Source organism: Thecamonas trahens, assembly GCF_000142905.1.
Source record: "Thecamonas trahens ATCC 50062 unplaced genomic scaffold supercont1.25, whole genome shotgun sequence".
In the NCBI taxonomy this organism is placed as follows: domain Eukaryota; order Apusomonadida; family Apusomonadidae; genus Thecamonas; species Thecamonas trahens.
The window spans coordinates 188,415-200,869 of record NW_013657655.1 but is presented as its reverse complement, the minus strand read 5'-3'; the positions used below and the strand labels follow the sequence as shown (position 1 = coordinate 200,869).

The following is a 12,455-nucleotide window of genomic DNA, read 5'->3' as shown; positions in this document are numbered from 1 at the left end:
GAGGGGAGGGGGGAGGGGGATGGACACCACCTCACGCTACGCAACAAGAAGGAGGTAGAGAAGGATGACAATGCTGCGGAGAGCCATTGTGTGTGCTGCGTGTGTACCTGCTGTGCTGGGGAAGGTCCTGTCGGGCGAGAGCTACGCCTGGTCGCCGCCCCTCCCTCCCTCGCTCTTCACCACGCTGGCCTTTGTCCTCGCCGTCGTTGGCCTTGCTCTTGGTGCTGCCTTCTTCCTCCACCAGGTTACCACGGCTGCTTCCGCCAAGGGCCTTCCCGTTGAGCTTGGTCTTGCGGCTGCTGCCTCGGTCACCCTTGGTCTTGCTGGTCTCTTCATCATGCTCTCTGTCGGAATCTACGTCTGAGTCGGTTACTCTCCTGCTCCTGCCAGTCAGTACATGCTTGCTGTTGATGGTCATCATGATGGCCACCATGAGTACCTATAGCCATGGCTGTGATCATAAACAAACTGCCTCCATCATCTCTGTCGCTGGATGTGCCACGGCGGCATTGTGCCGTGAGTAGCAGGTAGTGGGTGGGGGTGGGTGGTGACAGGGGCACAGAGCACTACGGGCAGAACCAGCCAGCCAGCCAGCCAGCCAACCCACCAACCATCCAGCCAGCCAGCCAGCCATCCATCAAGCCAGCCAGCCATCCATCCATCCATCCATCCAGCCAGCCAGCCAGCCAGCCATCCATCAAGCCATCTATCCAGCCAGCCAACACACCAACCAACCAACCAACCAACCAGCCAGCCATCTATCCATCCAGCCAGCCAACCCACCAACCTACCAGCCAGCCAGCCAGCCGACCCGACCCGACCCCCGCCCCTCCCTATACACATATACCCCCACCATACATACACAGACACACATGCACGCCCATGCTCATGGTAACTACAGCCATCGATCACTATCGCCATCCCCATCGCTACCGCCATGGTCATCTCCACCCCCCCCCCCTCCTCTTCACCGCCAACACTACCACCACCTGACAACGTCCTCAGGTATGACCTCGGCTACCGCCCGCAGCTACGGGCTCGCCGTGCGGAGGATCTCGTTCTACCTGTACCTGGTCAACGCTGTCGGCGTCGCCGTCCACGCCCCGCGCATCTTCACCACCAACCTCACATTCTGGCTCATGGTCACCCATGTGCTCTATCTGGAGCTCCCGCTCCTGCATCCTGACCATCGCGCCGCAGGTTATCCCATGTATCGCGCTCTTGTCGTTGGCATGCACGGTGCATCGTTTGCCGGCGCCTGGATGGTTGCCGTCCTGGCTACGCTCCTTGTCTTTGTCTACGATCCGCACTTTCTCGCCCGCAAGGCTGCCGACATGGGCGTCTCGCTCACTGCCGCCTACCTCGCCACTGCATGGGTCCACTGGGTGCCACCGGTTGTGCTCTCGCTCGATCTGTGGCTCTCGATCCATCCGCTGGCCGCTGCTCACGGTCACATCGCCATGTACTCGCTGCCGCGGACTGGCCGCAAGTTCCCGCGCCGTCTCCCCTGGTCGCCTCGCCGCGTGGCTGCTGTCGCCTGGTTTGCCGCCGCCCCGCTCGCTATCGGCTCCGTGTGGATGCTGACCGGCCACTCACTCGTTGCTACCTATGGTGCGCCGGCCAACTACTGGACCTCATCCATCATCGCCGGCGTCGTCACCGTCGCCGCCGCCACCGCCATCGCCACCCACCGCCTCCGCCACCCACCGCCTATCGCCGCCGCCTCCGATCCCCCTGCACTCACTGACCTTCGGAGTCACCCGGGTCTCAACGTCGCCTCCTCGGGCTACTTTCTCCTTGACAACGCCGACGATGGCCCCGCCACCGATGCCGACACCACCGACGACACTGCCGACTACGCCGTCGACTACACTCTCCCGGACAGCATCGACACATGACCTCGCATCAACACATAAACAGGCGCACAACACACGCACCCCCCCCGCCCCCCCCGCCCCGCAACCCCCTCTGATCAACGCCAATCATCACCACCACCTCCTCCAAGTCGTCCGCGGCCCGTCCGTCACTCGTCCGTCACTCGTCCGTTGCCCGAATCGCCCCCCCCCCCTTCCCCCCCCCTCCCCACACACACACGCCACAACCACACTTCACCCGCATGGTCCCCCAACGAGAGAGAAGGAGTACCCGTGGCAGGGTCCCTGTCCGGGTCGCAGCCTCCTCCCGCTTCGCCCGCCGCCCACGCCCGCCTGCCCGTCCTCGGCCAGGTCACCTTCCGGCGACGACAGCCGGCGGCAGTGCCACCACCCCCTCCGGCCACACTGCCGCCCCGACTGGCCATGCTGTCCTCCCACCGGTCTCGGGCTCGGTGTCGACAGCGACGCGGGTTCGAGTGGATGGCACTGGACGTCCGCGCTTTGTTGCGCCCTCGCCGCCCCCGCAGCATGCCGCCCTCCCGCCGCCCGGCGCTGTTGCCGCGGCAACGACGGCGGCCTCGGCGGCGTCCTTCCTCGAGTCCTGCGGCTTGCGTCCTCTGCTGGAGCGACTGACTCTTGCGGTTGCCACTGCACGCCCCGATGACGTCCTCGCTTTTGCTGCCTCTGCCCTCGCCGAGGAGCTCCGCGCCCGCGATGGCCACGTCCATGCCGTCGATCGCCCAGTTCCCGCCCCTCGTGTTGAGCTCACTCCCTCGCCGCCACGACACGAGCTACTCGAGGCTCTCCCAAAGGCAGCCGATGCCAGCATCCAAGCCCAGGCTGAGGCTAACGCACGTGCAGAGGCAAAGGCTAACGCACGCTCAGAGGCCGAGGCCGAGGCCGCCGCTATCGCCGCCGCACGTGCAAAGGCCAAGGCCGCAGCAGAAGCGCGGGCCAAGGCCAAGGCCGATGCTGAAGCCGAGGCTGCTGCCCTTGCTGCCGCCCGTGCTGCTGCTGCCACCAAGATTCAGGCCTCGTACCGCGGCCATGTCGTGCGCAAGGCGCGCCGCGTCCGGCAGGCCGACGAGGCGGTCGCCGCCATCAGGATCCAGGCCGCCTACCGTGGCCATGCCGTACGCAAAGCGTGTCGCGTCCGGAAAGCTGACGAGGCAGTTGCCGCCACCAGGATCCAGGCTGTCTACCGCGGCCACGCCGTTCGCGCGTGGCGGACCTCGACGCTTGGTGCGCTCGCCGACTTGGTCACTGATCTCAACTTTGCCGACACTGATGCGTGCTCCGACGAGTATGTTCATCTCCTTCTCGATGCTGGCCTGCGCAAAACCCCTGATGTCGCGTCTGGGCTCGATTTTCCGCTCCCGCCATCCCATGTGGCGGCTTTTCTAGCTACACTCATGCCAGCACCATATCTGCCGGTGTTTGAGGCCCGAGTCCGCCCCGCTGTCCAGGCCGACCTTGCCGAAAAGGCCGCTGCTGCTGCACGTATCCAGGCTGTCTTCCGTGCCAAGCGGGAGAGGACCGCAGCTTCTCGCGCCGCGCAAGCCTCCGCCCGCGCTGCTGCGCAGAGAAGCAAGGCTGTCTACGTGCTCCAGGCCACGCTGAGAGGCAACGCACGTCGCAAGGCGCTCCTCGACTCTGAATTGGACCCTAGCGAGACCAATCCTGAGCCTGCTGACCTCCCGCAAGCGCCCCGCATCACGTCTGCAGCCACCACTCTACAAGCCCAGCTCCGCGGTAACTCGCTCCGCCACGAGCTGCTTGACGACGATGCCAGTGCCCGGGCTGCTACTGCCCAGCTGTTCCAGGCTCACTTGCGCGGCAACGCCCGCCGCAGCAAGCTTCTCGACGATCGCGACGCACTTTCGTCAGACTCCCTCGACTCTGCCGGGAGCGACTGCGGCGTCGACGCTGAGACCGCCGTCGTTGTCTCTGCCGACGTATTTGTGCCTGGCGACCGTGTCCTGGCCGTGTACGATGGCGACGGTCTGTTGTATCCGGCCGAAGTAGTCGCTACCTACGCCAACGAACAAGTGATTACGGTTGTCTTTGACGGCTACGACGACGAGGACGACGTTGAACTGGCTAACGTGCAGCCGCTCGATGAGTGACGTCAATCCGATTTACTCGCCAACGCTCGCGTCAACGCTTGCGCGAACTACGTTTGCCGACCTGGCGTGGCGTGAGGTACGCAATGGCTATGTGGCCGGCGTCAAGAACCACGTGCTTGACATCCACGTTGACTGGCACCAAAGACTCGTCCTCGGCGATGGCAAGCAAGTCACAGTGGACGTCCTCGCCGTTGGAGGCCAGAATCGACTGGACCAGCGTCTGACCGTCGTCGTCCGCAAAAAGCTCGATGATGGTGCGCTCTAGCGCGCGCTTGGGCGAAAGCCGCAGGAGAACCGAGGCCGACGAGTTAAACTCGCCGATTGAGTGCGTAATGACGTCAAAGACAACAATGCCAGGTGGCTGCTCCGCAAGATGCGCGGTGAGCCAGCGATACATGTCCTCCTGGTTGGCCAGCTGCTCCTCGAACCGCAAGTCGCGAAAGACAACTGTAAAGACCCGCTTATGCTGCGAGGTCGAGAGGTGGACCTCCGACATCGACATCTCCACCTTGATCGGCTTGGCCATCCCCCAGGTGCAGTCGACGACTGCTTGATGTAGACCGTAACTGTCTGGCCCATGACCGAGCGGAAGACCTTGAGGAACCGGCGGCCCTCACCCTCGCGCAAAGCATCGGCCGGCGACCGAGGAGACTTGGCCGGGGACATTGCGCCCGACATGGTCGAGTCAAATGAGGCCTCCGATGGCACGCCCGACCGCGCTGAGAACCCGAGCGAGACGACGTCGTCACCTGGGCGCATCTCGCCGCCACCGGCAACACTTCCGTCGCTCAGCACTCCCGATGGGCTGGTAGCGCCTGCAGCCAAGCTGGTCATGGACGCTGCCAGCGCCGGCGAGAGCGACGCTTTGCGTCGGTTCGACGAAAACGGTCCGCGCTTGGTGTGTGTCAGCGATCTAGGCGACGGCTGCGCCGACGATGGTGAGATGAGCGACTGCGCCGAGCCCGACTTTTCGATGGCGGCAAGGAGCGAGCCGTAAGAGCGGGCACATGCATCGGATCGTTCGGTTTGTGCCACGCCTGTTGCCGGACGAGGGCCGAGGGTTCTTGATGGTGTCCGTCGGCCCTTGCGCGACGACGACCGCCGCCCGCTGACTGCTCGCGGCGAGACGGAGACCGGCTCGCGAGCCGCCGAGGCTGAGGCATTGAGCTTGAGCGGCTTGACCCGCTGTCGCTTGTCGTCGAGACGGGGATCGGCACCAAGCGAGTCTTTGCGCCGCGAAGTGTTCGACGTGTTCGACATCTTTCGGCGGAGCGGCCGCCGCTGACTCGCTGACCGCTGGTGAGAGCGCACTACCGTCGATGGTGACGAGGTGTCAGTGTTGTCCGAGTCGACAACGAGCGACGATGACGGCGATGGTGATGACGACGACGACCGTTCGTTGAGCTCGACAGTCTCAAGTTGCTCTGAGATCGACGCTGCTGAGCGGAGGTCGGAACATGGAGTGACTTCTTCCACCTCCTCTTGGGCCTCGGACACATCGTGCGAAACCATCGATGCTGCCGAGAGGTTGAGTGACTTGCCAGACGGGGGCGAGCGAAGAAGTTCGCCACCGCCGCCGCCGCCAGTCGTGGCACCGCCCTTGGTGCCTGATGAGCCAGAAAAACGGAGGTGTTGACAGAAACCTTGCGGTCGTTGAACGCGCGGGTGGCGCGCATGTCGAGGAGTGAGAGGAACGGCGTGTTGATGACATCGTTGATGTTGTACAAGTTGAGCATCATGAGCGCCGACGGGTTCAGGTCCATGATCATGCCGTCGTCACCGACCATAATGACGCCGTCGGACATGGTGGCGAGAAGGACAGCGAGCTTGGAGTTCCGGTCCTGCATGGTCCCGGTGGAGGAGACGTCGGTGATCGAGACCTGGAGCAGCGTCCTGCCCTTGACCTTTTCGGGCATGGCAGTGAGGGCGACTTCGGTGACGAGCGTGCCCGAGTCGAGACGGGTGAACTCCCACTCGAAGCGAGTCACATGGCCGGGCGCCGCGATAGCCTCGGCGATGTGGGACTGGGCGAGAACTGCTGACGTGCCGGCGGTCTGGGCCAAAGGCGAGAGTGAAAAGAGCGGAATGCGAAGAAAGGCGTCACGCGTGGTGGCGCAGAACATGCGAAGGACGAGCGCGTTGCACTCGCGCGTCATGCCATGCTCGTCGATGATGAGCAGACCTTGTTGCGCGACGAAAAGTGCCGCCGGAGAGACGACGACTCGCGGGTGACTTGGACGGACTGCCGGTAGAGCTGGTCGGCCTCCACGTCCGACTTTTCGATGAGGGTCTGGTAGACAGCGTAGAGCGCGAGGACCTCGGCGTTGTTCTTGTCGATGGCGAGCGCGCGCTTAAAGAGCTGGACCGCCTTCCGCTGCCGCCGCTTGGTATTGGAGCCCGAGGTGCGTACGAGATGAAAGGCGTAGCGGCCGAGGTTGGTCACGTGGTTCCGGTCGGCCATGTGTGCCCGCAGGTAGAATTTTTCGGCCGTGCCGGGATCGTCGACCTCGATTTCGTAGGCAACCTGGCCAAGGCGAGTTGCTGAGACGAGCAGGTACGTCAGCTTGAGCTCCATGATGGAGCGGATTGACGACATGACGAGCGGTGAAAACGGCTTGTACAGCGTTTTGGTCACCCGGTACCGGATCGAGTCGGGCACGTTGACCATGGCGCCGAGGAGAACGACCGGGATGAGGACAATGTAGTATAGAAGCGACGGGAGCGAGGAGCAGGTCGGCAGCGCCTCGTTGACCACGCCCGTCGCCGCAGAGAGCACCATGCCGAGGTGCAGGCCAGTCCGCAGCCGGTTGATGAACGAGACGTGGTGAGGAGCGAGGGTGGCCATGGCTGTAAAGAGGAGCGAGAACACAGCGAGGTTGCAGAGAGCGCGCAGAAAGCCCGAGTTGGCAAACGAGACCGCCACAATGACGGTCTTGCCCAGAATATACAACACATCAAAGAGGCCGTGCTCGCGGCGCAGAATGTGCGTCGCGTTGGGATCGACCTCGTACGAGTTGAGGGCAAGGACAAGTGAGGCAAGCAGAAAGTAGAGCGTGACCGGCGGCGCGAGAATGAGGAATAGCTGCCCGTCGGCGGTATCACACTCTTGCTTGGCGTCGATGCCCGAGTGCGCGACGTGGCACATGGCCTCTTGCCACAGGTGACGGAGAATAAAGGTGTAGAGAAAGGTCGAGATAACGTTGACGTACGAGCCGATAAGGTTGACCAAAACCTTGGGCAGGCGGGTCCCGACAAGGAACCAGAGCGACATGACGATGAGAACGCCAACTATGACTGCCGAGAGCGATATCCAGAAAAAGAGCACCGACCGCAGCTCGTCGGCCATCTCAGAAGAGAGCGGTTTGGCGTTGCAAGAGAGCGAGTACTCGATGCGGAGCACGTTGTTGAACATGGTCATCTGGAAAAAGTCGAGGAAGAGCCAAAGAATGGGGAAGAACCGGACCTGAACGTAGTACACAAAGTATGGCCGCAACCGAGGCCGCTCGATAATCGACAGCAGTGTGCCAAGAAAGTGCCGCCGAGTGTAGTGCGAGTTGAAGCATCGCCTGGCGCTTGCGTTTTGCGGCTCACGCGAGAGGCCACGGGCCGACGGTGACGACGTCAGGTTGCCAGTTGCCGGGACCAGGCCCGAGTCTTTCAGCAAGGTGTATGATTCAAATGCCGGGTGGATGACCAAGTCGCCCGATGCTGGCAGAGCTGAAGCCGAGGCGCCTGTAAGCGACGACCGCCTCCGGTGGCGCAGCTGGGAGGCTCGACCGCCCAGCGACGCCCGTTGGGGCCGGCCTCCCGCCGACATTCTCCGGCTGTCGCCACCGACATTGGCACCCAATGTACCTGTCGATTCCATAGACGATGTCGTCCGTCGCGGCTCTGGCGCTACCCGGTTGGCGGAGAGCATATGCCTTGCACTTTTGCCGTGGGTGGCGTCGGTGGCTGCTGCAGCGGTGGCGGTGGTGTTGGCGGTGGTGACGATCAAACGAACGCTACTCCGTCCAACCGAGGTCAATTGACCGCCGGCCACCTAGGGCGAGTTGGAAGGGCGGGAAAAGGGAACGACCGAGGCGTCACAGGTACCAGACACAGACCCTGGTAGTTGTGGCTTGTACTTGCTCGGGATACTTGTGACTTGGCGACGAAAACGTCTGTATCCCCCTCCCCCACACGTCAAGTGAACCGAACTCGCTGGCCATTGTCACCCGCTTGCACTCGAACATCCGCCCGCCTTCTTGACCGATACGCAACAAATTCGTGGGATTGAGTAGGGGAGTTCACATCACCTTTTTCTTCCGCAAGCATGCCCAAGTAGCTGCCAATGCCCATCGCACGCCATTGCATCCAATCAAACTTGCTCCGTGCTGGCTAGTCATGGTGCAAGTTGCGATTGGTAGCCTGTTGTGTAGCGGCTCTGCGGCGGCTTGCTTGACTCTGATGGCGGTGGTCATGACAGCAGCGAAACCAGGGCGAAATGGTGAATTGCCGCATGCGCCAGCATGCGTTGGGCCAATGCTGGGCATGTTGATTTGCACTCTGCCGCAGAACAATCACCACATGCTGCACACGGGGATGGAGAAGGAGCGGGCAGAGAGGGAGACCTGTTGCTGCAGGTAGCCGTGAATACGCTGTTCGTAGGCCCATGATCGAGGTCGACAACGTGATGATCAACATCATCAACACGCGCACAAGCAGGTGATAGTACTCAGGGAGACCATTTTTCGCGGCAAACCACCCAAGTAAATAACGAACGATCCGCATAGTCATTGGTGAGTCCGAGGCTACGGCCCTGTCCGCGAGCAGCAGGCAATCAGCCACAGCCAAAAGATGACGGCTGCGATCGATTGACGCCCGTCGTCCTCCACTCACCACACACTCGCCAATACCCATAGCCTTCCACACGCCACCCACGCCTGCCCCCTTCCCCTTCCACCGGCACGCGACCCACACCCAAGCCTCACGCATCATCTCTCTCCTGATACACACATAATGTTCCGCCTTGCCGCGTTCGCCCCCTCGCTGGGCCGGCTCGCGCCTCGGGTCACATCCACGGTCTGGCTGGCGGGCATGTCTGGCGCGGCATCGGCAGGGGCAGGAGCTAGCGGAGGCGAGAGCAGCTTGTCGGCAGCGACGGTAGCTGCGGCTGCGCTGCGGACGTTGCCAACGCCGGCGGCAAGCCCGAAAGCCTCGCCACACGGGCGTGCTATCCAGGAGCGCAAGCAGTTCCTCTGGCAGTCGACGGCCGAGGCCTTTGACTCGGCCGGCGTCGCCCTGCTGGTCCAGGTCAACTCGCTCAAGCGGAGCCAGCTGGAGGCCATCCGCGCAGCTGCGCATCCGGACGCCAAGCTGCTGCTGCTGAAGAACTCGGTTGCTCGCTCGGTGCTCCAGTCGTCGGACAAGGCGGCCGGAGTCGGCGAGGCCGGCCCTGGCTCGGCCCTCGCCTCGCTGCTACTCGGCCCGACCGCACTGCTGTATGCCTCCGATCTGAGCCCTGGTTTCAAGGACGCGCTCAAGGTTGTCGCCAAGATGGCGCCGGGTGCCCTTGTTGTCGGCGGCTTTGTCGATGGTGCCGTCCTCGATGCCAAGGCTGCTGCCGATCTCGACTCGATGCCCTCGGTCCTCGAGCTCCAGGCCCAGGTTCTCGGCCTCCTCAAGTCGCTTGTGGCCAAGCCCGTCATGCTCCTCAAGCACCACCCAACCCGGCTCGCCACCACTCTCTCGCAGCACGCCGACGCCGATGGTGCGTCTGCCGATAGCGATGCCAGCGAGTAAAGCACCCGCCTGTCTGTCTGCCTGTCTGCCACCAACGCCGTCAATGCCGCCGCAGCGTCCCCCCCCCTGTCCCCGCCCCCACACACAGTACGCCAACCACTCCCACACCCAACCACTCCACTCACCCACACGCACAGTACAGAGTACACATCTGCCGCCATGGACACCAGACTCGCCGACACGTCATGGATCAGGCCACCGCCTTCCGAGCCGCCCGACCCAGCTCCTGCCGAGCCTGTTTCCGCCGCACCTGCTGAGGGTGGTCCTCCCGCCGAGGCTTCAACTCATCACGAGTCCGATCCACCGGGTGAATCCGATGCCGCGGCCAGAGATGGCGACGGCCTGGCGGCAGCGGCGCTGGCGGCGTATGCAGAGACGTATCAACAAAACTCGGGCAAGGTCCACACTCTCGGCCATGTCGAAACGGTCGGCCTTGTCTCGTCCAAGGCCCGCTGGCGGGCGGGATACTTGGTGGCCACCGCCGGCGCGGTGCTGGCATTCCGGTCGCCTGGTGAGTTTCCGGCGGTGGCGGGCATTGTCTCGCCGGGCGGCGTGCTTGTAGCAGTCGATGAGGCTGCACCAGGCGCGGGAGCTGCCCTAGCCAAACGCTGCCGGAAGCGAGTTGATCTCGCCGACGTGACCGCAATCTGGTACCACACGACCGGCAAACACGTCGACGTTGCTGCCGGGCTTCGCGGCGAGCCTGCCCGCGACCCGCTGGGGGCCTCGTTCCAGCGCGGAGGCGCAGACCTACTGCTGGCGCTCATCGAGATAGTGGCAAACGGCAAGTCGGTCTACCTGCGGACGAGTGACCCGCCCAACACCCATGCCATGTATCGTTCGCTGTGGGAGGCGTGGCGGCGGCACCCGGCGACACTTCTCCGCGACTCTGTTGAGGTCCCGCCGTCAGTCGCCGGCCTCATGACCGCCGACGACGACGATCCGGTGGCTCTGGTCGCGTGGACACGCGCCACGACTCTAGCACTCGACGTTGGCGAAGAGTTCGACAATGCCGGTCAAATTGCGTCGGGCGCCGCGCGCTTGACGCGAGTCGACGGTGGCAGCGAGCTGGCGACCGCCGGGCCCAGCGACGATGAGCCGGCGTCGCCAAGCTTGGCGCAATCGCCGGAAAGCACGCCCGGAAGCACACCTGTCGGCGACGGTGCTAGCTTTCCGGCCTTTGCCGTTTTTGACAACCACATGGAAGAGGCTGCCGAGATGGAGGAACCGTCGTCGTCACTCGAGCCGTCGTTCGAGATGACTGCGCCACCGGCTGTCGCGACGGGCAGAGCCAGTCTTGCGCCGGCGTCTGCTACCGCTGTCCCGGCACCCGGCTCACTGCCGGCCTTTGCGCCGCCGCTGACGCAGGTGGCGATTTCCCGGACCGACGTGGCGGTGGCCAGCGTCGATCCCGAGAGTATGGTCACCTGGGTCGACGATGACGCCATGCTTGGGATGGCCAAATACGTGCGGCGGTACGGCGAGAGCCCGCGGTATGCGGTGTACTTTGCGCTGCTTGCGCGTAACATTGCGCGCCGCGCGAGCGGCGGTCACCTTGCGCTCCTCTGTGCGCTGCAGTCGCTCCTTGACAACACGCTTTCCTCGCTGGGCACGCTATACTGTGCCGCTGGTGTGACAGCGCTGCATCTTGCCGCGTTTTGTGGCGAAGTTCACTTGATGTATCGGCTCCTGCAGTCGCGGCGGGTCAACATCCTTGCGCGCGACGCGTCGGGCTTTACCCCGCTGCGGATCGCGGCGTTCTTTGGCCACACCCCGGTCGTCCGCCTCTTGTTGCGCTCGTACGCGTTGCTCGACATTACGCCCGGAGCGTGGATCCGCAACGTTGAGCTTGCCCACGGGGTAGCAGTTGTGGATCGTCTCGCCATCAAGACCGCCTTTACCCTCTTCCTTCGCGGCATGATCAACTCGATCCCGACCGGCCTCTCGGTAACGGAGCTGGACGCAGGCTCGCCGGCATCGCGAGTCTACGACTCTGCCGCCCGCGTCCTTGGCCCACTCCTCCACGCCGACCGTGTGGCCAGCCTCGAGGCTCGGCTGGAGGCTGCGCAGGCTGACGCCGCGCAGTGGAAGCACGCGTGCTCACAATGGCGCAGCCATCACCAGCGCGCCGCTTCCCAATGGGCCACCGAGCGCGCCTCGCTCCTCGGCCCTGGCCCGCCACCAGGCCTACCGCCGTCTGACCCTGTATCCGCTCCCCATCATGCCGATGTGGGCGCCAGCAGCTCGAGCTCGAGTGCTCAGTCTCTCTCGGCCTCAGCCTCTGACTCGGACCCGGCCTCGATCCCAGCCTCTGACTCGGACCCGGCCTCGATCCTCGATTCGAGCTCGACTCGAGACTAGACGACCTATGCCACACTATCTGCGTGTGATGGACTCGGCGCTGTGCCGCCAATAACACGCATGAGCCTCCTTCGTCGCCCGCCAATTTGCTCCCCACACACGTCGCCGAGTCGCCGAGTCGCCGCGCACCACACCACTCCTGCCACACACACGCACACACGCACACACACACACATACACACATACACAGTCACAGACACGCACACACTAGCACACACCTCCACAGCTATGCGGTTCAGGGCCGAGTTTGTCAACCAATCGCTGTTTCTGAGTACGCTTCCCCCCGCCCCCCCCCCCCCCCCCCCCCCAT

At 63.7% G+C, this 12,455-nt stretch overlaps 5 protein-coding genes across 5 annotated transcripts in view; 3 read left to right on the top strand and 2 right to left on the bottom strand.

Moving 5' to 3' along the window:
* AMSG_05997 (uncharacterized protein) overlaps nt 1-364 on the top strand; it is a gene marked incomplete at both ends in the record, with an annotated part of 817 nt that extends 453 nt beyond the window's left edge. The window contains one exon of the mRNA XM_013902061.1: nt 125-364. Within this exon, the coding sequence (XP_013757515.1) occupies nt 125-364 (240 nt within the window). The remainder of the gene's footprint in view (nt 1-124) is intronic.
* A 632-nt stretch (nt 365-996) lies between these two features.
* Nucleotides 997-4,328, top strand: AMSG_11931 (uncharacterized protein). Its single transcript, XM_013902157.1, has 2 exons — nt 997-1,862; nt 2,402-4,328. Exons 1-2 carry the CDS (start codon nt 1,008-1,010, stop codon nt 3,998-4,000), a joined length of 2,454 nt encoding a protein of 817 aa, XP_013757611.1. The 5' UTR covers nt 997-1,007; the 3' UTR covers nt 4,001-4,328.
* Nucleotides 4,032-6,123, bottom strand: AMSG_11930 (uncharacterized protein; the record flags this gene model as incomplete). The annotated part of the gene is made up of 3 exons (XM_013902156.1): nt 4,032-4,517; nt 4,562-5,599; nt 5,626-6,123. The coding sequence occupies 3 exons, from the start codon at nt 6,121-6,123 to the stop codon at nt 4,032-4,034; spliced, it is 2,022 nt and encodes a 673-aa protein (XP_013757610.1).
* Nucleotides 6,124-6,152: 29 nt separating this feature from the next.
* AMSG_11929 (uncharacterized protein) lies at nt 6,153-7,919 on the bottom strand (the record flags this gene model as incomplete). Its single annotated transcript, XM_013902155.1, has 1 exon — nt 6,153-7,919. The coding sequence occupies one exon, from the start codon at nt 7,917-7,919 to the stop codon at nt 6,153-6,155; it is 1,767 nt and encodes a 588-aa protein (XP_013757609.1).
* A 1,082-nt stretch (nt 7,920-9,001) lies between these two features.
* Nucleotides 9,002-12,455, top strand: part of AMSG_11928 (uncharacterized protein) — a gene marked incomplete at its 5' end in the record, with an annotated part of 6,691 nt that continues 3,237 nt past the window's right edge. The window contains 3 exons of the mRNA XM_013902154.1: nt 9,002-9,752; nt 10,116-11,880; nt 12,385-12,416. Of these exons, the coding sequence (XP_013757608.1) occupies nt 9,002-9,752; nt 10,116-11,880; nt 12,385-12,416 (2,548 nt within the window). The remainder of the gene's footprint in view (nt 9,753-10,115; nt 11,881-12,384; nt 12,417-12,455) is intronic.